At 47.0% G+C, this 27125-nt stretch overlaps 1 protein-coding gene across 1 annotated transcript in view; it reads right to left on the reverse strand.

The window, feature by feature from the left end:
• The window catches only part of GUCY1A2 (guanylate cyclase 1 soluble subunit alpha 2), a 398286-nt gene that overhangs the window by 293633 nt on the left and 77528 nt on the right, over positions 1–27125 (reverse strand). Inside the window, exon 2 of the mRNA XM_073662188.1 lies at positions 6548–6609. Within this exon, the coding sequence (XP_073518289.1) occupies positions 6548–6609 (62 nt within the window). The remainder of the gene's footprint in view (positions 1–6547; positions 6610–27125) is intronic.

Here is a 27125-nt window from a genome sequence, read left to right on the forward strand (position 1 = left end):
GGAACAACAGAAGGAAAAACAAAAGAGCAAAAACTAAAATTGGCCTCGACGGGAAGGGGATAACTACTTAAAGAAACACTCCTCCCATCAAAGTTTTTATCCTCTTAATATATTGCAGTCATCATATTATATAGCACTGTGTACTTACAATTGCTCATTTTGCCTTTCTACCCAGATAATTCTTCTCTTTTCTCTGCTCTATGTAGAAAAAAGAAGTCCCTTTTCCCTTCAGCTCCTGACCCAGCTGCTCCCTCCTCCCCCCTACCAGGGACTTTGCAGTGACTGATGACTCATACAGGGAAAATTGACCTCCTGTTTCTACATAAAGCTAAGAAGGTTTCAGCTAGTCAGTTTTTAATCACGTGATGTCATAGACCTAATGGAAAAGAGAATAATTATCTGGGTAGAAAGGCAAAATGAGCAATTATAAGTACACAGTGCTATATAATATGATGACTGCAATATATGAAGAGGATAAAAACTTTGACGGGAGGAGGAGGGCTTCTTTAAGGCTGTGTGAAGAATAGCTAGAAATTGTTGGGTAGGAAGATTGGGTAATGGTGACCCGTCATAGACCCTATGTTGCATTGGCGTCTCTGCCTCCTGCCGGGCAGCGACGCCATTCACCTCACCACCACGGCCCTAATCCAGCGTCTTCCGGCTCCCGCCCTGCAGCTACTGTGGCGCGCACTGCACGCAGCTTCCCGGGCACTGTGCTTAGGGCGGGCGCGCGCGCTCCCTCCCTCTTACAGGGGCCACGCGCCATCCTAAAAAGTCCCCGGCCAATGGCTGGAGGACTTCCCATTTCCCCAATTTAAAGCACCTCCTCCAATATGGAGGTGACTCTGCAAGGTTGTTGTTCTGTGTGCTAACACTTGCTTCAGCCCTCAGGTCCCGCTGCGTTTCAGTCCTGCCCTCCAGTCTGCCTGTCAGTCCTGCTCGCCAGTCTGCATGCTAGTTACCTGCCGTGCTCACTAGCCTGCCTACCTGGAAGCACCTGCCAGATACCTGCCGTGCCCGCCAGCCTGCTTACCTAGGAAGCACCTGCCTGTTACTTGTTGTGTGTGCCCGCCAGCCTACCTGGAGCAGCTGCCTGTAACCTGCCGTGCCCGCCAGCCTGCCTACTCGGAGCACCAATCTTGCTATCTGCCGAACCAGCCTGCTTATCTACCCGGACCACCCGTCAGCCTTCCTGCCGTGCTCATCCGCTGTACTGGTCAGTTCCTGCCATCTGACCTGTGGGAGCCACCTGCTCTCACACAAGGTCGGTCCCAGAGTGGCACCTGTTCCCCCTGCTCGGTCACTCCCTGGTTCATGGAGTCGATTGAGCCGCCGTGCGACCTTGGTCAGGCCGAGTAGGCACTTAGTCACGCCCCTCTGGTCCCTCCTTGCACCGAAGCACAGGGGTTCCACCACCCGGACCCGTAACAGTTTGCACAGGCTATGGAACCCGGTGGCCCCCAGGCTCCTTCGCTCTCTGACCTGTACCAGGAGGTCTCACGTCAGAGATCCCAACAGGAGACTATCCTGTCCTATCTGCGGTCAGTCAACTCTCGCCTGGACACGCTGTCCACCCCGTCTGTGTCCATCTCTAGCCGAGCGGCACCCGCTCAGGCGGCACCTCAACCTACTGGCGCTATGGCACCGGGCTCTGGTCCCCGGCTCTCTGCGCCTCCACGTTTTGGTGGTGACCCCGTCTTATGTCGAGGCTTCCTAAATCAGTGCAAGCTGCACTTTGAACTCCTGGCACATCAGTTCCCCTCTGACCGGGCCAAGGTGGCGTTCATCATGTCTCACCTCACCGGGGAGGCATTGGCATGGCTAAATCCTCTGTGGGAGAGAGGGGATCCCCTGGTGTCCGATCTTCCGGCTTTCCTCACTGCCTTCAGGAAGGTCTTCGATGAGCCCAGACGAAAATCTTCTGCTGCCCCCTCACTTCTCCGTCAAGGGAGTTTCACCGTGGGCCAGTATGCCATACATTTTCGAACCCTCGCATCTGAGGTTGCCTGGAACAACGAGGACCTGGTGTCTACCTTCTGGGAGGGTCTTTCCGGACTGATCAAGGATGAGCTAGCTGGTCGTGACATCCCTTCCACCCTGGATGACCCGGTGTCATTAGCTCCCCGGATTGACATCCCTTTTTTGGAACGAGCTAAGGAGACTACCCGGGAGAGAAGACTTCCGCATCTCGCTCCTGTGTTCCAAAGCCCAGCCTCGCAACCAGCTATTCCTCGGACACGTTCCCCAGAGCCTATGCAATTGACCAAACCAAGATGGTCAAGTCTTGCCTGGAGATGTGCCGAGCTGAGGGGAGTTGCTTCTACTGTGGTAGTAAAGAGCATCTTATCTGTTCTTGCCCGATGAAGTCGGGAAACTCCAGTGTCTAGGACCACTTGGAGAGGTTGTCTTAGGCAAGAGTAAATCCTCTCCGTCCTTGACTCTATCTGTTGCTATTTCGAGTGGTGAGACCCGCTTCTTTAAGACTGCCCACCTAGATTCCGGAGCCGCTGGGAATCTCATTTCACAGGCTGTTGTGGAGCGGTATCAGATTTCTACGATACGCCTGGATGAACCGTTGGTGGTCGCTTCCGTGGATGGGAGACTTCTTCCGGAGACCATCTTGCTCGTCACTGAGCCTGTAACCCTTCAGGTGGGAATGCTGCACTCGGAGAAGATCTCCTTTCATGTGCTGTCCGGTCTCTCTCACTCCCTCTTGCTTGGTCTACACTGGTTACAGAGACATGAACCTGTCCTAAATTGGAGGTCTGGTGAAGTGCTCCGTTGGGGGCAGGAATGCCACGAGTCCTGCTAGGTTTCGGTTCATCCAGCTCAACCTCCGTCTACTCCGGCTAATCTACCTGGTCTGCCGGCACCCTACTGGTCCTATGCGGACGTCTTCGACAAAAAGGAGGCAGAGACACTTCCACCTCATAGGCCGTATGATTGCCCAATCGACCTGGTACCTGATGCTTCTCCTCCCCGTGGGCGTATCTACCCCTTGTCGCTGGCTGAGACCCAGGCCACGTCTGAGTACTTAGAAGAGAATCTTGCTAGGAGATTCATCCAGAAATCTACCTCCCTGGCTGGAGCAGGATTCTTCTTCGTTAAGAAGAGAGATGGCTCACTACGTTCCTGTATCGATTACAGGGTTCTTAACCAGATTACCATCAAGAATAAGTACCCCCTGCCTCTCATCTTGGAGCGGTTCGACCGCCTTAAAGGCAAGAAGATCTTCACCAAGCTCGATCTTCGTGGGGCGTACAATTTGGTCCGGATCCGCCAGGGAGACTAGTGGAAGACGGCATTCAACACCCGGGACGGTCACTATGAATATCGCGTGATGCCCTTTGGTCTTTGTAATGCCCCAGCCGTCTTCCAGGAGCTGGTTAAAGACATCTTCTGTGATCTCCTGTATTCTTGCGTGGTGGTGTACCTGGACGATATCCTTGTCTTCTCTCCGGACCTACTCACACACCGGAGGGATGTTCGTCAGGTTCTGCTAAGGCTCCGGCAGAATCGCCTATACGCAAAATTTGAGAAATGCCTCTTCGAGCAGACCTCCCTTCCGTTCCTGGGCTATACTATCTCCGAGACTGGTCTGCGGATGGATCCCGGGAAGGTTTCTGCCGTCTTAAAGTGGCCCCGACCGGAGGGGTTGAAGGCGATTCAGCGATTCCTGGACTTCCCAAATTATTACCGCCTCTTCATCCCTCATTTCTCCTCCCGGACCGCTCCCATCTCCACGCTCACCCGTAAGGGAGCAAATCCCAGGGAATGGAATTCTGAAGCGGAGAAGGCCTTCGTCTCCCTAAAGCAAGCTTTCTCCTCCGCCCCTGTGCTGCACCGTCCGGATTGCAACAAGCAGTTCTTCCTGGAGGTTGATGCATCCTCCTCCGGAGCCAGAGTGGTGCTCACCCAGAAATCCCCGTCTGGGAGAATGGTAACCTGCGGCTTCTTCTCCAAGCTCTTTTCCTAGTCCGAGCGCAACTACTCCATAGGAGATCGTGAGCTGCTAGCCATCAAATTGGCGCTGGAGGAGTGGTGTTACCTGCTGGAGGGGGCTCTGCACCCGGTGGTCATCTACACTGACCACAAAAACCTGGCCTATTTACAAAATGCCCAAAGACTCAATCCGCGTCAGGCCATGTTTTCTCTATTCTTTGCCTGATTCTGCTTCACTCTGCATTACCGCCCGGTAGACAAGAACATTAAGGCTGACGCTTTATCCCGCTCATTCCTGTCCACTGACTAAGAGAAGGACCCTCTACATATCATCGACCCCTCCAAAGTAATGACTGTGGCTCTGTTTGACCTGTCTCTTTTTCCACCCGGTAAGACTTTTGTGGCGGTTCCAGATCGAAAGAAGGTTCTAGTCTGGGGCCATTCATCCAAACTAGCTGGTCATGCTGGTCAGAGGAAAACCTTTCTGCTCATCACCCGACATTACTGGTGGCCTTCTCTGCGCAAGGATGTTGCGGACTTCGGCGTGGCTTGTTCCTCCTGTGCCCATAACAAGGTTCCCTGGCACCTTCCATCCGGCCATCTCCTTCCCCTTCCCGTGCCTTCCGCTCCGTGGCAACACATAGCTATGGACTTCATTATGGATCTCCCTGTCTCTGCCGGTTGTACAGTCATTTGGTGGTCTCTGACCGCTTCTCTAAAATGGCCCACTTCAGTCCTCTGCCTGGTCTTCCATCTGCATCTGTGCTGGCTAAGGACTTCATCTATCACATCTTCCGTCTTCACGGCCTACCCTTCCACATTCTGTCTGATCGCGGGGTTCAGTTCACTTTGCGCTTCTGGAGAGCTACGTGCAAGCTGCTGGATGTCTCCTTGGATTTTTCCTCTGCTTATCACCCTCAATCCAATGGTCAAGTGGAACGAATCAACCAGGTACTTACCAGTTTTCTCCGGCACTTCGTCAATGCTCACCATAACGATTGGGTTGAGCTCCTGCCCTGGGCCGAGTTCTCCTATAACAACCATGAGAGTGAGTCTTTTACTAAATCCCCATTCTTTGTGGTCTACAGTCAACACCCCCCGATTCCGTTCCTTTTCTGTGGACAATCCTGCCGCGGAGTCTCTAGTCAGCAAATTTTCGGCAATTTGGGAAGACACTAGATCTGCACTTCTTCAGTCCTCCGAGCGGATGAAGAAACATGCTGATAAGAGACGTCTGGATCCATCTCAATTCCGTCCGAGAGACAAGGTCGGCATTTCCTTCAAATATGTCCATCTCAAGATACCTTCCTATAAGTTGGGTCCGCGGTTCATCGGTCCGTTCGAGGTTTCTGTTCCAAATCAATCCCGTGGCCTACAAGCTGAAACTCCCGGTCACCTTACAGATTCCCAACTCCTTTCATGTATCCCTCCTCAAACCTGCTGTCCTTAATTCCTTCTCTGACGATCCAGGTACCTCTCCAGCTCCAGTCTCTGCTGAGGACGTCTTTGAGGTAGAAAACATTTTGACCACCAAGAGGGTAAGAGGAAAGACTTTCTTTCTTGTGGATTGGAAGGGGTTTGGCCCGGAGGAGAGGTCTTGGGAACCCAGGGAGAACATTCATGCCCCTCATCTTCTTAAAAAATTTCTCTCAGGCTTAAAGAAGGGGTAGCAAAAAAGGGTGGGTACTGTAGCATCGGCAGGAGGCAGAGACGCCTTTCCCCTCACCGCCATGGCCCTGGTCCAGTGTCTTCCAGCTCCCGTCCTTTAGCTACTGTGGCGCGCAGCTTCCCGGGCACTGTGCTTAGGGCGCGCACGCTCCCTCCCTCTTAAAGGGGCCGCGCGCCGTTCTAAAAAGTCCCCGGCCAATGGCTGGAGGACTTCCCCTTTCCTCCATTTAAAGCACCTCCTCCAATATGGAGGTGCCTCTGCAAGGTTGTTCTGTGTGCTAACACTTGCTTCAGCCCCCAGGTCCCACTGCCTGTCAGTCCTGCCCTCCAGTCTGCCGGCCAGTTAACTGCCGTGCTCACCAGCCTGCCTACCTGGAAGCACCTGCCAGTTACCTGCCGTGCACACCAGCCTGCTTACCTGGGAAGCACCTGCCTGTTACCTGTAGTGCGTGCCCGCCAACCTACCTTGAGCACCTGTCTGTAACCTGCTGTGCCCGCCAGCCTGCCTACCCGGAGCACCCGTCTGGCTATCAGCCGGACCAGCCTGCTTATCTACCCGTAAGTCTTCCTGCCGTGCTCATCCGCTGTACCGGTCAGTTCCTGCCATCTGACCCGTGGGAGCCACCTGCTGTTACACAAGGTCGGTTCCAGAGTGGCACCTGGTGCCCCTGCTCGGTCCCTCCCTGGTTCACGGAGTCGATTGAGCTGCCATGCGACCTTGGTCAGGCCGAGTAGGCACTTAGTCATGACCCTCTGGTCTCTCCTTGCACCAAAGCACAGAGGTTCCACCACCCGGACCCATAATACCCTACTGATATTCTGGGTCGGGATACAGTCATTGCTATTTGTATAAACACATTAACATTTAATCGTATCTAGATAAAACAATCTACTGGACTAGACTTGGATATTGATAGTCAATCGAGTTGGCTCTTACCCAAGAAGTTGATGCTCATAGCACTGCAGCGTTCTCTGTAACGTATCCTGAATGGTCTGCGGCTGCAGAAAAAAAAAGAGAAAAAATTCTTAACAAATGGATGCCATTTCGACAAATATTTGTGAGGCAGAGAATATAACAAAGACTTTAAACTGCTTTACTTTGGAGGACGAATATTCTGCATTTTAAGCTTATTTTCCTTATCAGATGCAGAACTTTTTACTCCTTTTGTTTTTTTGCTAGTGATGTTGGAGTTTTGAGGATGTATATATACAGCTGACCTGATTAAGTCATGGCTGATTTATGAGGAGGGTGATGGATATGTGTTAGGATCACATAAAATAGGAAAGCTATAAAATACAATGAGGATGAGTGATGGGGGTGATTTATTGTCATATTACAGAGAAAATGGGATTTTATTTTAGGAAAAAAGCCAGACAAGGATGTGTCCAAACATCACATTGTTTATGTAAAATAATAAGTCAACCGACTAAATAGGGAAACCTATATAGAAATGTGCAAAGCTCAAAAGCAATAACAATATATTATTTATTGGATAACATAATTAAAATCATAAAAATAGAAATTAGAAAGTCAAACATATAAAATACTAAAGGTAAGTAAGTGATAATAACAAAACTCCCTTGTTTGAATACTACAAATAAATGTAGAGTTATATTATGTGCAATCACAGTATTGAGGACAGATGCTCAAAAGGTACAAGCCAAAATAGCAAGTAAGGTAAGACACCTTATGATACATACAGATAAACAGGGTGAGAAAGATATCACATGAAAGTTCACATAATGTTAGTAATGCACAGTGGTATGGAGTATATTTTACCTATCAAAGAAGCCGCACCCAACGCGCGTTTCGCATCAAACTTCGTCAGGGGGTTTCCAATTAAATAGGGAGCAGAAATGAGTTCTATAGGAACATTATCACCCAAAATAATAAATTACCATTAAATTTCTGTGTCTACCAATGTCAGACCGTACATATTGCATCAAAAACCAAGATGGAAGAATTTATCAAATCTCTTCGCCAATTTTCAGGCAAAAAATAAAGTTCCAATATTTATAACAAGGAACATTTGTACAAAGAAAAAAATTCAATTTTTGTTTTTCAGTACCGACCCTATCACTTTGCTAGAAAGATGATGGAGTAAAGTAAAAGTGGGTGGTCATACTCCATTCAACAAATCTTCTGTATGTATGCCGGCAGATTTTCTCCCCCCTGCATGTGAATGAGGTAAATGTTGGCATACCCCATTCCTTTGCATTGGATGTGGAGCATCAACAGATCCGATGAGAATTTAGTCTCCCATCGAATCTTGAACATTGAACATAACCTTGGGATATGTTTTTTAACACATTCAAAAACAGTGTTTTTTTATGGAAATTGCTTATGGAAATGCATATTTTTGAGGGGAGTTTTTGGAAAAAGATCTTTTTTAACTGAAGTGGCTTTTTTAATGTAGTCTCCTCATAGAACAGTGCATATTTTGGATCACATTCCATTAGTATCCACAAAGAGTTTTTCAAAATATCTTCAGGAATAAAAATGTTTAAAACTCATCATTTGAGCAGCAAAGTGGATATCCCACAGTAATTATTAGTAAGAGTTGTCCATGTGTTTTTAAAGCTGTATTTTTTTTACAAGGATTTTGGAGTAGATCCAATGCAAAAACTCGATGAGAACAAAACTGTATGTTATGTATTAAGCGTAGATTTGGGCAGATTACATGCTTAAAACACTAAAAATGCATGTGTGTTCATTATCTGCAAATTTTATGCATTGAATGCAAGTTTATGGGAAAAATCTATACAGAAAACTCAGCATATCCACAAGAGAAATTGACATGTTTAGGGGTCACCATGACGTGGTGGGATGGCTTTTGCATTATTTTGATTAAAATGATGTTAACTAAGTACCCTATATTATTTTCATGCACTATTGCTGTTTATCTGTTTATTTCAGGGTATTTGCATATTATGTTTCTGTGGCACCCCAGGGGTCTGGTTCCCACAGTAATAGCAATATTACGTCTGTGAGCAGGTGGGAGGTTTCCTGGTCAGACATCCTATGCATGCCACACCTCCTGCCCAGTCCTGGGAGGGGAAGAACTTCCCCTATATAAAGCTGGGGCTGAGGCAGGGTTAGTGAGTAGAGAAAGAGCAGAGAACACAGACAGAGACACAGTCTGGTCTGTAGTGGAGCAGCTTTAGGAGCAAGAAAGATCAGGAGCTCTGTGGGAGCTGTGCTAAAAAGAGATCAGGGGCTGGAAGCTGTAGAGCTCGCCCTGATTGAAGAGTTCTTACCGGACCCGGAGTCCGAGGCTGTGGGGACTAATTCTTACCCAGCAGCAGAAACCGACCGGCAGGGGATTTCAGGTCCTCTGGCCAAGAAACCCGAAGGCACGGTCACACGCAAGGGACCAGCACCGCGACGTGGAGCGGAAGCTACCAAAAGGCCCCGAGTCACCGGCCATACGGGTGAGCACCACACGGTACACTCAGGGACGTGGGCTACTTTTACCCGCCTCTAGCAAGGTAGCCAGAAGAGTACGATTAGTTGGTGAGGCCTACAACTCCGCCTGGCCAGGGGAGATCCCATCAGCTCACGGACTGACCAGGCCCCGATCGCTAGCCAGTACTCCGGGAGGGTCTACCTTGTCACCAGTAAAGACCCAAAACTACACCGCACCGTCTCTGAGTGGTTCCTGCTACCCCCTTCAAACACGTCGGCTGCCCTGAGGCCATACCCCTCCCGTTGGGGGTTCTACCAGCTACGCTGCACAACCTTACCACCGGCCTCAGCGGTCTGCCCTGCAGCGGCGGCCTCATAGCCGCATTCAACGGGTGGCGTAGTCGAACATTCTAACATCTACTGCTAAACTCTGCCACTCAGCTTGACTCCCTGGGCACGGACCGGGTCACCGCCACGAGACTACTACCCCTATCAGATCCGGCTCCGGGTAGGCTCCCGCGTGCGCAACGCTACTCAGCACAGGCCCAGGGGCGCGTCATTTCTGTCTTTGTTTTTTCTGTTTAGTGGTCATGTGTGAACATGGACATACAGTGAGTGAAATAAGTATTTGATCCCTTGCTGTTTTTGTAAGTTTGCCCACTGACAAAGACATGAACAGTCTATAATTTTAAGGGTAGGTTAATTTTAACATTGAGAGATAGAATATACCAAAAGAATCAAGAAAAGTACATTATATAAATTAGATAATTTTTTTGCATTTTGCAGTGAGAAATAAGTATTTGATCCCCTACAAACCATTATGAGTTCTGGCTCCTGGAGAACAGTTAGATGCTCCTAATCAACTTGTTACCTGCATTAAAGATAGCTGTCTTACATAGTCACCTGTATAAAAGACTCCTGTCCACAGGCTCAATTAATCAGTCAGACTCTAACCTCTACAACATGGGCAAGACCAAAGAGCTTTCTAAGAATGTCAGGGACAAGATCTTAGACCTGCACAAAGCTGCAATGGGCTACAAAACCATAAGTAAGATGCTGGGTGAGAGGGAGACAACTGTTGGTGCAATAGTAAGAAAATGGAAGAAATACAAAATGTCTGTCAATCGACATCGATCTGAGGCACCATGCAAAATCTCACCTCGTGGGGTATTCTTGATCCTGAGGAAGGTGAGAGATCAGCCTAAAACTACACGGGGAGAACTTGTTAATGATCTCAAAGCAGCTGGGACCACAGTCAACAAGAAAACCATTGGTAATACAATAAGCTTTAAGGCTGTGTGCCCACTATGTGCTTTTTAAACGTTTCCGCAGCGGCAATTCCGCTGCAGAAACGCTTAAAAAACGCTTGGTAGAAGGTCTGCCATGTTCCCCAATGATAATCCGCATGTGCTGTGCACATGCTGCGGAAATTTCCGCTGCGGATTATCATTGCAGAAAAAAAAGCAGCACTATCAATTATTTTGCGGAAGCGCTGCGTTTTCGCCGCCATTGACTTATATTGGAACGCATGGAATCCTCATCACTGCATCTGTACATGCGGACTCTCCTCTGGACCCGGGTACCATAGCACCTGTAAAAAAAAGAATAAAATAAAAAATAAATATTATACTTACCTTCTGATGGCCCCCCCGTGTGCTTGTCTCTTCTTGCCGGCAGCTCGCAGTAGACTAAAGGACCTGCGCTAACGTCATTTAGTCATGTAACGGGTCACAAGACCGCTAACATCGGCAGGTCCTTAAATCTACCGCGAGCTGCTGGCAAGAAGAGACAAGCACACGGTGGGGCCATCAGAAAGTAAGTATAATATTTTTATTTTTTATTTTTTAACATTCTTTCGGTCACACTATATAAATCAATGCCATTTGCATGGATTTATATAGTGTGACCAAGTTGTCAAGCACTTTCCAAGTGATGTTAAAATCACTTGGAAAGCGCTTGTCAACCCGCATGCGGAAATGCATGTGAAGAACGCTTCACATCCGCTTGTCCCTGGTAGGAAAAACGCATGTACAATCCGCATGCGTTTTTTCTGCCAGGGAGATGCAGAAACGCTCAGGAAAAAATCCGGAGCATTTCTGCATCGTGGGCACATAGCCTAAAGGTTTAAAATCCTGCAGTGCTCGCAAGGTCCCCCTGCTCAAGAAGGCACATGTGCAGGCCCATCTGAAGTTTGCCAATGAACACCTGGATAATTCTGTGAGTTATTGGGAGAAGGTGCTGTGCTCAGATGAGACAAAAATTGAGATATTTGGTATTAACTCAACTTGCCGTGTTTGGAGGAAGAAGAAGGATCAGTACAACCCCAAGAACATCGTCCCAACCCGTGAAGCATGGTGGGGGAAACATTATACTTTGGGGGTGCTTTTCTGCAAAGGGGACATGACGACTGCACCGTACTGAAGGGAAGATGGATGGGGTCATGTATCGCGAGATTTTGGCCAACAACCTCCTTCCCTCAGTAGGAGCTGTTACGATCGCGCCCAGACAGACTGGTGTGAGCGTGATTAGTGATCCCACTGGACCATGAACCGAGGAGTGCCTGGAGGGGCACAACTAAGTATCAACCCGGTCCGACCAAGGTCGCACGGCGAAACAGTCGACTTCGTGAACCAGGAAGGAACCAAGCAGAGGGACCAGGTGCTACTCCATGTCAGACCCCGGTCACAGCTGTTGACCCACACCAGAGAATGCTGGAACAGGCAGGTTAGCTGGTATGCAGACAGGTGGGTACTGGCAGGCACGGGCTTATATGACGGCAGGTGGGTACTTAGCAGGCACGGCTGGTATGAAGGCAGGTGGGTACTGGCAGGCACGGCTGGTATGCAGACAGGCGGGTGCTGACAGGCATGGATGGAATGCAGACAGGCCGATACTGGCAGGTATGAACGCAGGCTGGATAGGGACCAGTACAGACTGGGATACAGGAACAAAGCCGCAGGTGTGGTGGACTAGCAGAGCGAAACAGCAGGAGCGGTGAACAAGCAGAGCGGAGCGAAACCGCAGGTGCGGCGAACAAGCAGAGAGGAGCAAAACCGCAGGTGCGGTGAGCAAGCAGAGCGGAGCAAAACCGCAGGTGCGGTGAACAAGCAGAGCGGAGCAAAACCGCAGGTGCGGTGAACAAGAAAAGCGGAGCAAAACCGCAGGTGCGGTAAATAAGCAGAGCGGAGCAAAACCGCAGGTGCGGTGAACAAGCAGAGCGGAGCAAAACCGCAGGTGCAGAGAACAAGCAGAGCGGAGCAAAACCTCAGGTGCGGTGAACAAGCAGAGCGGAGCAAAACCGCAGGTGCGGTGAACAAGCAGAGCGGAGCAAAACCGCAGGTGCGGTGAACAAGCAGAGCGGAGCAAAACCGCAGGTGTGGTAAACAATCGGAGCAAAGTGGAACCGCCGGAGCGGTGAACAAGCAGAGCAGAACAGAACCGCCGGTGCGGTAAACAAGCAGAACAGAGCAGAACCGCCGGCGGGGTTAACAAGCAGAGCAGAACAGAACCACAGGTGTGGTAAACAAGCAGAGCAGAGCTGAACCGCCGGAGCGGTGAACAAGCAGAGCAGAACAGAACCTCAGGTGCGGTAAACAAGTGGGAACAGCGGAACCGCCGGAGCGGTGAACAAGCAGAGAAGGACAGAGCAGTAGGTGAAAGCAGACAGGAGAGGGCTCTGTTCCTGTTCACATGGAACAGACTGGAAAATACAGGAAGATGGTTAGAACACAGGAGGTAGATACGGAGGCAGGGAAAGGGGACAAGCAGAACCAGATACACACAAGGTACTTACAATGAAGTAGCCAGTGGACACAAAACTCACAAACGGAAGTACAGAGACAATGAGTTGGAGTTAGGTGCAGGTTCAGACACTGCAGGAAAAGGGAAGGTACAGACATAGAGAGAAACAAGTAACGGGCTAGGACACTGTTCAGATAGGAACTGAACCGGGAACAAGATACAGGAACGAGCCTGGGAACTCAGCCCCCAGGGTGGCGGAAACAGACTAGAAGTCAGAAATACAGGTAGTGGCCCTGGGTACCCAGCCCCCAGGGTGCCGGGAACAAACTAAAAGTCAGAGGTACAGGTAGCGGCCCTGGGTACTCAGCCCCCAGGCTGGCAGAACAGACTAGATACAGGACAGCACCTGGCAACTCAGTTGCAAAAGACAAACTGAGTGAAAGTGTTGCTTAGGCACCTCCTACTGGGTGGAGGGGGTTTAAGTATCCAGTGACTCACAGCAATAGGCTGGGGACGCATTAGGACTGTGCACACAGCAACTATAAGAAGCAGGCAGAAGCCGAGCCGACGCCCTAAGCAGTCAGACAAGAGACATGGACACAGCAGATATTGAAACAAAATGTGCAGCCTGGACTGACAGGTAAGATTGCGGTCTTGCATGGTGGGAGGTGGAGCACCGTGCAAGCACGCCGCCAGGAATGTTACAGGAGCATTGAAGATAGGTCGTGGCTGGGTCCTCCAGCAAGACAATGACCCAAAACATACAGCCAAGGCAACAAAGGAGTGGCTTAAAAAGAAGCACAGTAAGGTCATGGAGCGGCCTAGCCAGTCTCCAGACCTTAATCCCATAGAAAACTTATGGAGGGAGTTGAAGCTCCGAGTTGCCAAGTGACAGCCTCAAAATCTTAATGATTTAGAGATGATCTGCAAAGAGGAGTGGACCAAAATTCCTCCTGACATGTGCGCAAACCTCATCATCAACTATAAAAAACGTCTGATTTCTGTGCTTGCCAACAAGGGTTTTGCCACCAAGTATTAAGTGTTTTTTGCCAGAGGGATCAAATGCTTATTTCTCACTGCAAAATGCAAAAAAAAAAATTCTAATTTATACAATGTGATTTTCTTGATTTTTTTAGGGATAGTCTATCTCTCAATGTTAAAATTAACCAACCCTTAAAATTATAGACTGTTTATGTCTTTGTCAGTGGGCAAACTTACAAAAACAGCAAGGGATCAAATACTTATTTCCCCCACTGTACATGCTGCATGCACACCGATTTATATCCCAGTTCATTTCTTTAGTTTTCTTCAGTTAGTGTGTACTCTGTACATATAAATGTGTGGCCTTCCTTTTCCTTGAGCTGGAAACTCTATTCATCTTGCTCCTCATGTCTGTGTGTCTACTAGCCGGGCTCAGTCTTTCTTAGCCCTTATTCATATGCATGTAACTTGACAAACGGTAAGATTTTAAATATTAGAGTTAGAACTGTCCCAAATAGGGTCACCATGACGTGGTGGGCTGGCTTTTGCATTATTTTGATCAAAATTATGTTAACTAAGTACCCTATATTATTTTCATGAACTATTGCGGTTTATTTATTTCAGGGTATTTGCGTATCATGTTTCTGTTTTTTATTTTTTGTTTTTCAGATTTGAAAAATGCTCCGCAAGTCAGTTAACTCTTAGTAATAAAAAGCTCAGTGGGCAGGAGATTTCTATAAATGCTATCCACTTTTATGAAACTGTAATATGCTGTATTTTTGACACAGCAAAAATATGCAAAGTCAAAAACTCACCAATAACGCATCGAAGGCACACCACCTTGTGGTGTGTTCACACTAAGTTTTTTCAGAGGTTTTTAAACCAGAAAATCTCTGACGCTCGAACCAAAACTTGTGTTTTTTTTTATCTCCTTAAAAAACTCAGCCAAAAAAATTCAATGTGAACACATTCAAAGGGTATTCTGAAAAATATTTTTTTTTAGGCTATGTACCCACGATGACCTTTGGTGAGTTTTTGATGTTGCAGGTTTTCTGCACCATTTCTGCATTCATTAAATAAAATAGGTTAATTGGATTTTTTTGAAAATCTGCAACATCAAAAACTCGCCAGATACTCATCGTTGGTATATGGCCTTACATGGATTTTGAAGCTGATCCATTTTAAAGTCTACATCAAAGAGTATGCAAACACTATTTGAAGCTTTTTTTTTGTGGATGTGCTTCAAATTCGAAAAAAAAAAAAATTGTGTGAACATACACTTAGGGCTCCTGCACAGACAAGTTTTATTTTAGCTTTGTAAAATGTATGTAACAAATGGCATGTTTCAATAATTTTCAATGGAGTTTGGATTTTTTTTTTTACAAGAATTTTTGGCATAGTTTTTACATTTTTACATTTTGTTCATGTCTTTGTTTTCTAGTGTTTTTGTCCTTTGAAAAATTTATGGAAAAAAATGGCAAAAAAAACATACCTTTAAACTGCTGTCTTTTGAAAGAAACACTGCTGACACCATAAAACAAAAATGGCAAAAACCAAATCGTTGTGCATGAAGACTTTACCTTATAGTATTTTACTGTCGATTTTAAACCCTGCAAAACATTCCCTTAGAAATTTTCACAAACCGATAGCACATGGACCCATTGAATTTAATAGAATTATTCACAAATCTAATTTTTTAATGCATACCTGCACCTGTTGTGTTAAACTTGGTGCAAAGACTATCTACTAGGGTTGACAACTCTATTGTTAGCAAGTTTGGTGGCAGAGGGGCAATTGGCCAAAATTTTATGGAAAGGGCAGGAAAAATCACCACCATAGGAAAAAGGTTCTTGTTATGTTTTCTATAGAGGTCTCTTGTATGCCTGCCACTGCAAAAAAAATAAAAATAAAAATATGGCAATCCATTAGAGACCATTAGAGAACAATGTTATCAAGTCGTGAGCATAAATTGTGTAATGATAAGAAAAAAAGATTTATAAAAAAATAAATAAAATATCATATTTTTAATGTGTGAAATCCAACATGGCTAAAATTCCTTTCATTAAAAAGAAGCCAAAATGTGGAATATTTTGTTCTGCAAATTCTCTATATTTTCAAGAAAGACACCCATTATTCATTAAGACTTGTAAATTGTTTTAATGAATACCGAATGACAACTTCTTTTGATATAGGGTTCCATAGTGTCACAGCTTGTACAGTAAAGAATCCCTGTATATGATCTTATAGAAACCTGTCTTACCTATTGCCAGGATTAAAAGCCTAAATATGAAAAAATATACCATTACAGCTCTAACAGTAAAGAAACCCATCTGTATTGATTATGATGATAATATCTGTCTTTTACCTTCCTTTCTTTTTACAAGTCTAATTATAAAAAGATTTAAAGTAACATCTGTCAATGATTATTTAGCAACTGTGGGTTTCCTAGATCTAAAGGTTGCACTCTTGTCATAAATATAAGCAAAGCATGAAATGATCCTTAGTGTTGCTACTTTTACAGTAAAGAATCCCATCTATAATGATGGAAAAACGTTTTTCCTCTAGATGAAGATGATGACCTCTTGCCATAATTACAAACACAATTATAGAAAACTCCATTGTGTTACTGCTCTTACAGTAAAGAATCCCTGTATATGATCTTATAAAAACATTTCTTATCTCTTGCCAGGATTAATAGCCTAAATATGAAAAAATTATACTACTATTGCTCTTACAGTAAAGAAACCCATCTGAGATGATGATGAAACCTCTTGCCATAAATACAAGCCAAAGTATGAAATTATTCTTAAAGTTACAGCTTTTACAGTAAAGAATCCCATCTATAATGATGGTAAACCTTTTCCCTCGAGATGAAGAAGATGCCCTCTTGGCATGATTACAAGCACAATTATGGAAAAAAAAACTCAACTGTGTTTTTTCTAGACCTAAAGGTTGCATTCTTGCCATAAATACAAGCCAAAGTACAAAATGATTCTTATAGTTATTGCTTTTACAGTAAAGAATCCCATCTAAAATGATGGTAAACCTTTTTCCTCTAGATGAAGAGGATGTCATCTTGGCATGATTACAAGCACAATTATGAGAAAAAAAACTCCACTGTGTCACTGCTCTTACAGTAAAGAATCCCAGCTATGATGATGGTGATACCTTATTTAACCTTGATCTAGCGTAAATAACCCTAACTTTTATGATGTTAATGGTCATGATTAGAGATGAGCGTTGTTCTACTCGAACTGTTCGCCAATCTCAAATTCGAGCTGTTTTGGGCGGTGTTCGAGCCGTTCGGCGAACACGAACAATTTGAGAAAAATTCGGCTGTTCGAGGTTATGTTCGATAACTGTTCGTGCACCAAAATCATAACTGGATTTTTTCTCAGTAATGATGAAAATTAATGTTAATACGCAGTTTGAGTGTACAGCGGGGCGGGGGGAGGGGCAGGGGATGGATCTCTGCAGGAACAATGAAGATCTCCATTTTTTTTTCTCTTTCCCGCATTTACAGTGGGGAGGTGCAATCTGTCAGCCTATCAGCAGCGCACACACGGAGCGAAGTGCTTTTTTTCACACAAGCAAGGGCATGTGTCATTGGCAGTGTATGTCACATGTCCTTGCCCTATAAGACCAAGCCATTTTCCCCGTCGCCACCATTTTCTCACTGCTGCAGCTGCGTGTTAGACGGCACCGCTGTTGCTGTGTGCGCTATACCTTGTTAATTTCAAGCCAATTTTCGCACAAATATACAGATAGCTTGGGAGTAGGGAATAGTTGTGATTGCAGTCCTTTTAAGGACTAGGTTACAGCATTTCCTACGACTTTTATCAGGCAGGTCTGTGCTCTTAAATAGATAGGTTGTGGGAGTAAAGACTAATTGTAATTGGAGTCCTTTTCAGGACTAGGTTACATCAGTTCCTATCAGTTTTTGCCAGGCAGGTCTGTGCCAGTGCTGTGCAAGTTTTTTTCACAGCATTTGGCTGAATCTAGCAAAGCTAATCCTTTTTGGCCTATTGCAGAGTGTGTTAGTCAGTGGAGTAGCCTATCCGTGTTGCAAGATATACCACCTGTGTATAGAATACCAATTTTTTTACTGCACCTAGTGAAGTAAAATCTTTTGGGCATAGCATCATTCTATTAGTCCATCTATACTGACCTCCATCAGGTTGCAAACTGAATCAAATTTTTTTCTGCATCTAGCTCTGAAAAAATATTTGGCCTTCTAGCAGTGTGTGGGACTTGTTGTATTAGTCCATCTATACTGACCTCCATCAGGTTGCAAACTGAATATATTTTTTTCTGCATCTACCTCTGAAAAAATATTGGGCTTCTAGCTGTGTGTGGGTCTTGTTCTATTAATCCATCTATACAGACCTCCATCAGGTTGCAAACTGAATATAATTTTTTTCTGCATCTAGCTCTGAAAAAATTTTTGGCCTTCTAGCAGTGTGTGGGACTTGTTCTATTAGTCCACCTATACTGACCTCCATCAGGTTGCAAATTCAAAATAATTTTTTGTATGCATCTAGCTCTGAAAAAATATTTGGCCTTCTAGCAGTGTGTGGGACTTTCTCTGTTAGTCCATCTATACTGACCTCCACCAGGTTGCAAATTAAAAATAATTTTTATCTGCATCTACAGTACCTCTGAAAAAATATTTGGGCTTCTAGCTGTGTGTGGGACTTGTTGTATTAGTCCATCTATACTGACCTCCATCAGGTTGCAAACTGAATATATTTTTTTCTGCATCTACCTCTGAAAAAATATTGGGCTTCTAGCTGTGTGTGGGACTTGTTGTATTAGTCCATCTATACTGACCTCCATCAGGTTGCAAATTGAATATAATTTTTTTCTGCATCTAACCCAGCCAATAGTTTTGGCCTAATACCACAGTTTGGCCACTCAGCTCTGCTCGGTTACCATCCATTGTTTTTTTGTGCAAACAACTCCAGAGTTGTGAATTAGTTAACCACCAAAATGAGTGGAAAAAGGCCTGCTGCTGGTGGAAAGGGGAATAGGCGTGTTGGGAAGGGGAAAAAAGGTTGTGTCCGTGGGGTAGGTGTTAAAGCAACAGTAACATCTGCAGAAGAAAGACCATCTTCCAGCCAAACTAAAATGTCTACTTCTTTTAGCGGACAATGTGATAAGATCCCTTTCTTACGGCCACGCCAATCGCTACAAATTCCAGATGAGGCACAAAAACAGCAGGTGCTTCAACGGATATCAAGTGCTCCTTTAAGTGGGCTCTCCTCCACATCAACTTCAACATCACAAATACTCCAGTCCTCAAAGGTGTCACCCCAATCGCACTTGCTTCCTCACAGCTCCCAAATCTCCAGCTGCCCGTCTGAGTATGAGGTAGAACAGATGGTTGAGTCTGCAGAGCTGTTTACTCATACTATAGCCTGGGAATCAGAGGTCGACTCCAGCGCTTCTGTGAATCCAGACGAGGAAATGATCTGCACTGATGCCCAGAATCTTTATGAGTCGGATCCAGGACCAGACGCAGAAGGTTCTGACCATAATGTAGACCCTCATTCCCAAACTGTAACTCCTGTTGGTGGAGACAATGAGGAAGACGATGATAAGACTCAAATACCTGATTGGAGCGACAACTTTAGTTTTTTGTCAGGGCAGGAACAGGTTGGCTCTGAGGACGACGGGTGTGATAACGCACAGGGTGATGATGATGAGGTTGGAGATCCCACTTACTGTCAACCCACAGTCAGCCAAGAGATGAGGTCAGCAGAGGAGGTGGAGGAAGATGCTAGTGACGACGACGTCAGGTTGTGCCTTCCTGGACAGAGACGTAGTACTGGAAGCACGTCAACAACTGCATCCTCAAACACAACTCTGCCTCTCACCACAAGTCGTGGTGGCTCTTCAGGTCGCATGGGTGCTAAGCCTTGCATAGCCTGGGCATTTTTTCAGATCGATAAAGATGACCCAACTCGTGTTATCTGTAACATTTGTCAGCAAAAGCTAAGTAGAGGCCAAAAAATACATAGTTTGAGTACTTCATGCATGAACCGGCACATGGACATGAAGCATAAGTTGCAGTGGGAAGCTCAGTGTGCTACAATGCGGCCTAGCCGGCCGGGCCAACCACCGTCTGCCATATCTTGTGCATCCGCGGCCTCTTCATCCTCTGTGACTGGGGGGACAGCAGTCACACCTGTTTTGGGGCGCAGACCTGCCACCTCTTTACCCGCAACAGCCAGCGTGATTGGCAGGACATCATTTTCTTTGGAGGTGGGAACACCAGCTGGTGTTGAGCGCTGTCCGACATCGATAGCACCACCTTTGGATCAAGGCAACCTAACATGTCCGCCTGCATCTTCCTCACAGACCGGCAGTTTGCCGGGGACACCCTTATCAACCCCGTCTAAGCACAATAGCCAGCCCTCGGTCCCTCAGATGTGGACAAGTAAAAGACCATTTCCTCCTAGCCATGAGAAAGCTAAGAGGTTGAATTTCACCATCTGCAAGCTCTTGGCTACAGAAATGCTGCCTTTCCGCCTGGTGGACACAGAGGATTTTCGAGACCTTATGTCGTCCGTCGCAGTGCCCCAGTACCAGATGCCCAGTCGGCACTACTTCTCAAAGAAAGGTGTGCCTGCGCTCCACCAGCATGTCGCACACAACATCACCGCTTCTTTGAGAAACTCTGTGTGTGACAGGGTGCATTTCACCACAGACACTTGGACGAGTAGGCATGGACAGGGGCGTTACATGTCGCTGACTGGGCACTGGGTAACTATGGTGACAGCAGGACAAGGGGCTGCTGTCCAAGTCTTGCCGTCCCCACGAGTTGTGCGTCAATCCTCTTTATGTCAAAGTTCCTCCACTGCTTCTGCCTCCTCAACCTCCTCTCGGTCTTCCACCTGCACCCAAAGCCTGTCTGGTCATGCCACAAGCTTTCTAACTGCGCAGAAGGGATCCTGCACACCTCCTTACTATGCTGGCAGTAGGGCTCAACGTCATCAGGCGGTTTTTACATTGAAATGTCTGGGAAATGTGAGTCACACAGCTGAGGAGTTGTGGTCAGCTCTGGAGAACCAATTTCATGAATGGTTGTCTCCACTGGACCTGAAACCAGGGAAGGCCGTGTGCGACAATGCTGCAAACCTGGGTGCGGCCCTTCGCCGGGGCAATGTCACACACGTGCCTTGTATGGCTCACGTGTTGAACCTGGTTGTCCAGCAATTTTTAGCCCACTATCCCAGACTAGATGGCCTTCTGCAGAGGGTACGGTCGCTGTGTGCTCACTTCCGCCGTTCGCATCCCGCAGCTCAGCGACTTACATCTCTACAGAAGTCGTTGGGCCTGCCACTTCACCGGCTAAAATGCGATGTGCCTACCCGGTGGAATTCAACTCTGCACATGTTGCAGCGACTGTGGCAGCACCGACAAGCCCTGGTGCAATACGTTCTGACGTATAGCCTGGGCCAACGAGATTCAGAGGTGGGGCAAATCACGCTGGAGGAGTGGTCTCAGATCAGGGACCTATGCACCCTTCTGCACAGTTTTGAAATGGCGATGAAGATGTTTAGTGCGGACGATGCCATTATCAGCATGACTATTCCGGTGATTTACATGCTGGAGCACATGTTAAACAGAATTCGGAGTCAGGTGGTGGCACAAGAGGAGGTGGAGGAAGTAGAGGAGGAGGAGTTGTATGCGGAAGGGCTAACATCTGCAAGGTCCAGACGGTCGGCAGCACCAAGGCGGCAGGCATGTGAGGGTGGGGAAGATGGTTTTACCAGGGCGCATGGTAGCAGCCAAACTAGTGAGGAAGGTGCAGGAGCCCAGGAAGAAGTGGAGGACGAACTGATGGAAGACTCATCAGATGAGGGAGACCTTGATCACATTTCTGTTGTGCGAGGTTGGGGGGAGAGGACAGAGGAAGGAAGCATGATTGTTACCTCGCCACCAACACAACAGGGACTTGGTGCTCCTGGATGCGCAACACACATGAGTGCCTTCTTGCTGCACTACCTGCAACATGACCCTCGAATTGTGAGAATTAGAAATAATCTTGACTACTGGGTTGCCACACTGTTAGATCCCCGGTACAAAAGTAAATTTGCAGAAATTATTCCTGCCATAGAAAGGGATGCACGCATGCAGGAGTATCAGCAGAGACTGTTGCAGAATCTTACATGTGCTTTTCCACAAAATACCAGTGGTGCACGTAGTGAATCTCACAGTTCCAACTTGCCAACCGTGGGACCGTCAAGTGTTCAGCACTCAAACCGTAACAGAACCACAGTATATGCTGGTAACATCAATTTTGCGGAATCATTTCACCACTTTTTTAGCCCATCCTTTGCAAGGCCACAGGAGACAAGAAGTCTGACACATAGTCAACGCCTAGAGACGATGGTACAGGAGTATCTCCAAGTAAACATTGAAGCCACGACTGTGTCACTGGACCCTTGCTCTTTTTGGGCTTCCAATCTGGATAAATGGCCGGAGCTAGCCACTTATGCCTTGGAGATCTTGTCATGCCCCGCAGCCAGCGTTCTGTCTGAACGTGTGTTCAGCGCTGCTGGTGGTGTGCTGACAGATAAGCGCACGCGGCTCTCCACTGATAATGTAGACAGACTCACGTTCATAAAGATGAACAAATCATGGATCCGAAACGACTTTTCTACCCCTGTGTCATCCTGGGGAGAGTAAAAGCTTGATGATTGGTTAAAATCACCCTACCAACCGTTTTAAGCTTTCAAATTACTAATCATGTTTATCTGTATCTTGACTGGAAAATAATTTGGGCTTTGTAGCAGTGTGCAGCACTGATCCTATTAGGCCATCTATACTAAAGCTTCACCAGATTTAAAATTAAAAATAATTTTTAGCTGCATCTAGCCCGGAAAATAATTTTGGGGCTCCGAGATGCGCAAGACACATAAGTGCCTTCTTGCTGCACTACCTGCAGCATGACCCTCATATTGTCAGAATTCGAAGTAATCATGACTACTGGGTTGCCACACTCTTAGATCCCCCAAACTTTTCGATCAACCTTTTCATTTTAATAAAGACCAAAAAAATGGTCATTTTTGAAATTATAAGCATTAGCAGGTTGTTAGAAACTGAAATCAAACAGTTTTCAACTCAAAACTTTATTCTAGGTGATGTTACATTTTCACATAGGACCCCTTGTTCGAAAGGAGCTTCTGAACTCTCTCGTCCATTGAATTTGTCAGGTTTTGGATGGTTTGTGCTTCAATTGTTTTGCATGAGGACAGAATACCCTCCCAGAGCTGTTGCTTAGATGTGAACTGCCTCCCGCCATCATAGACACTCCTTTTAATGATGCTCCAAAGGTTCTGAATGGGGTAGAGGTCAGGGGAGCATGGGGGTCACACCATAAGTTTGTCCCCTTTTATGCCCATATCAGCCAGAGATGCAGATGTTTTATGTGCAGCATGAGATGGTGCATTATCATGCAGAAAAATGATCTTGCTGTGAAATACACGGTTCTTCTTCTTGAACCATGGCAGGAAGTGCTGTTTGAGAAAATCCACATACATTATGGAGCTCATCTTTAGCGCCTTCAGGGATCCTAAAGGGGCTGACAATCTCTCTCCCCATGATTCCAGCCCAAAACATTACTCCACCTCCTCCTTGTTGGCGCTGTAGCCGTGTTTGCGTGGGGTGTCCATCAACCAGCCATCCTCCACTCCATCCATCTGGACCATCGAGCGCTGCACGGCACTCATCCGTGAACAAAACTGTTTTGAAATCAGTCTTCATGTAATGTTTGGCCCACTGGAGCCGTTTCTGCTTGTGTGAAGTGGATAGAGGAGGTCGACAGGATGGCGTATGCACAGCTGCAAACCTCTGAAGGACCCTGCATCTTGTTGTTCGGGGGACGTTGGAGGCACAAGCAGCTTCAAAAACTTGTCTGCTGCTATGACAAGGCTTTTTTGCCGCTGCTCTTTCAACCTGACGTAATTGCCTGTAGGAAAGAGTCCTCAATTTGCCCTTATCAGCACGCACACGTGTGTACTGTGAATCAGCTACATACTTCTTGATTGCCAAGACACTTCATCCTGATCATTGCACAATGTTGATTGTAGTCATGCCTTGACCTAAACACTCCACAATTTGTTGCTTCTCAGCAGCCGACACATCCTTTTTCTTTCCCATTTTGGCAGAAAATGTAGGCTGCTTAATAATGTGAGAGAGCCTTCTTAAGTAGTCTTGCCTTTCATTGGACACACCTGCCAAACTAATTAGCACCGGTGTCTGCAATTGCTTACAGTGATATAAAGAGCCCTGACACACATCACCATCAATGAGTTTAACTGACAAACAAACAAATTCTTCCCTTATCACTCCTAAACACTTTTTGCATAATAATTTGGAACGCAGTGTACATGTGCTTTTCCACAAAACACCAGCGGTTCACGTAGTGAATCTTACAGTTCTAACTTGCCAACCGTGGTCTGTATGGAGTTGTTCAATAAAGGGCCCAAAATTAAGATAACATAGATGGGAGAGGTCTCTATGAATAGGAATTCCTAAGTATTTGATACCCTGTGAGGGACAGGCAAAGGGAAAGTTGGACTGGATGGAATCCTATATGGATTTGGGGAGGGAGACATCGAGGGCCTCAGACTTCGCTGCATTGATTTTAAAATTTGACCATGTAACAAAGTGATCTATTTCAGCCATAACAGCATGGATGGATATATGTGATTGAGTGATATATACTAGGACATCATCAGCAAATAGAGAGCACTTGTACTTGGTGCCTCCCACCTCAATCCACCTAATATTGGGGTTATGGCGAATTGATGAGAGCAGGTGCTCCGTCACTAGGATGTATAAGAGAGGGGACAGAGGACATCCCTGCCTTGTCCCATTGGTGATTGTGAAAGGTGATGAAAATGTTCTGACGCACCCCCTGGGCATTGGGACACCCGGAGCCGGACCCTTTTTGGTGGATGCTGGTGGTTGTAGTCTTCGTGGCGGCGACCCGGTTCCGTGGCTCAGGGCGGTCAAACCAGTGGCGGAACTATTTATGTGGTTTTGATGTTTAAATGTACGACTACGCCACCCGTGGATTGCGGTCAGAGTGAACCGCCGCTACAGGGCAGACCGCTGAGGCTGGTGTTGTGGGTGCAGCAGAGCGTAGCATAACTCCCCACGGGAGGAGTATAGCCTCACGGCAGTGTATGCGGAGGATGGGGGTGATGGTGCAGGGCAGCAGCAGTAACGACACGGAGTCAGTGATGCAGTTCAAGGCCTTTACTCACAGTTCTTATTATCCAGACCACGTCTGCAGGTAACGGCTGCCCACGTCGTACTGTGCTCACCAGGTGAGGGGCTCAGACAACTCCCAGATAACTTTGGAGCACTTCACAGGACCCCCTTTGTGTGTCCTTTGTCTGGCCTTTCTTACCAACACTTCTGTCCGGCTGCCTCGGGCCTCCTCTTGGTAAACTTGGCGCCAGTTTCCCTGACCCTATGTGGTGCCTTCCTAGCGGGTGTAGCGAGGGGCTGCGCCACATAAAATGTCAGAGCCTCCGGTTTCTAGCTGAGGGTCGTTTCCTGCCTCCACTAGTTCGGGGACCGGTCTCCCCCTTTGGCCTGACCCCTCCACGCAGGTGGATTCGGGCGTGCGGTGGCGACTCGCCCGTCCGCACCCCTGGGATCCCTTCATTCCTCGTTCCTGGAGCCTTCTCCGCTCCTCTTCCTTCCTTCTCCCTCTTCCAGGCCTGGGCCTCTGTTACTAGGCCCGCCTCCGGAGCAGAGCTCATGCAGAGCCCCTGCTCCCTGCCACTTCTGCTCAGACTTCTCTGCACTGAACTAAGATGGTGCCCACCTTTTATACTCCCTTCTCAATGCACCCAGGAACTGCTTCCTCCCTGCTCCTGCACTACCGGGTTCCCCTTCCTCAGTGTTCCCTCCCCCCACTCCAGCCAGGGACAGGGACTGTCGTGCCCATCTCAGGGGCATATTGGTCGCCCTGCCCCACGGCAATGTGGTGTAATGCATGCAGGTGTCGGGTCCTGATCCACACTCCATCCTTATCTGAGAGTGAGATATCACACCTCTGGGTGAGGTGCAATACGTCTGTAGCAACCGAGCCCTCAGGGTGCTACAGTTCCATTTATCTTCAGCCTAGGTGACGTATTGTGATACAGGGCCGTGATTTTGGCTATAAAAGGGTCCCCTAGACCCCTACCCCAAGCTTTTTAAGAGAATCATATATGGCATGCCAGGAGACTCTATGGAATGCTTTCTCAGCATCCAACGAGAGTATCTAATTACAAATTTTTAACTGCATCTAGCCCAGGAAATACTTTGTGCCTAGTAGCAGTGTCTGCTAGTCAGCGGATTATCCCGGCTGTTAAGCAAGCTACACCACCTGTAGTTTAGACACTTAATTTTTTCAAAGGAAATGCTTCGGGACCATGGGATACTTAGTGAAGAGCATCAGGAGGCACCCCAAGGCATAGGGGCTGGGACTGGCAGTAGGATGCCTTGCGGTGGACAGCCGAGCTCGATCCTTATAAAAGCTTTTTAACTGCAGCAGCTTTAGTGGATGCTACTGGAGCTGGAATTACGCGGCTGCTGGCATGAGACTTGCCCTCCAATAGATCCTTGTAAATGGATTTAAAGTGTATTCATTCAAATTAGAGAGACAATTTAAATTAAAAAGCTTAGAGCTGCCTCCACCACAGGGGGGCTCGCTCGACCCACCAGCGGACAGGCACCAGTATTGGGAGAGGGGGGCTGGCCATCAGGGTTCACCGCGGCTCTGGCACAAACCCGGCGACACGGAGGTGGCACGGGCAGGAGCGGACTGGCCGTGTCGGCTTCTCACTTTTTGGATTTTAGAAGGGCATGACATGCCTATATCTGTGTCTCCCCCTCCTTTTACTCCTCCACCTCTTTTATTTTCGCATGACTATATGTACTTGTCACTTTTCCATGTGTTAGTTATGTCTTCTGAGCAGTTTGTCAGGTTTTGGACACCTTTGAAGGTGTTTTCTATGTGTTTCTATGTGTTTTTGTTTGCCTGCCATTGGTTTTAACGGTGTTCGAAGGTGTTCGACGAACAGTTCGACGAACAGTTCGGCGAACACACGGGTGTTCGACGAACCGAACCGAACTCGAACACTACGGGGGTGGCTCAACTCTAGTCATGATAATGATGAGACCTTTTTTTCCTCTGTTTAGAGGGTGTCCCCTTGTCATGTTTACAAGCTTATGTACAATAAGGTCTACAGAGTTACTGCTTTTACAGTAAAGAATCCTTAAGTATGATTATATAGAGACCTTCTTTACTCTAGACATTTATGCTGCCTCGTCTTAGTATGACAAAATCCTTAAATGTACAGTACAGACCAAAAGTTTG

This window comes from Phyllobates terribilis, unplaced genomic scaffold (genome assembly GCF_046119375.1).
Source record: "Phyllobates terribilis strain yellow unplaced genomic scaffold, ASM4611937v1 Scaffold_2__4_contigs__length_985480577, whole genome shotgun sequence".
Lineage (NCBI taxonomy): Eukaryota > Metazoa > Chordata > Amphibia > Anura > Dendrobatidae > Phyllobates > Phyllobates terribilis.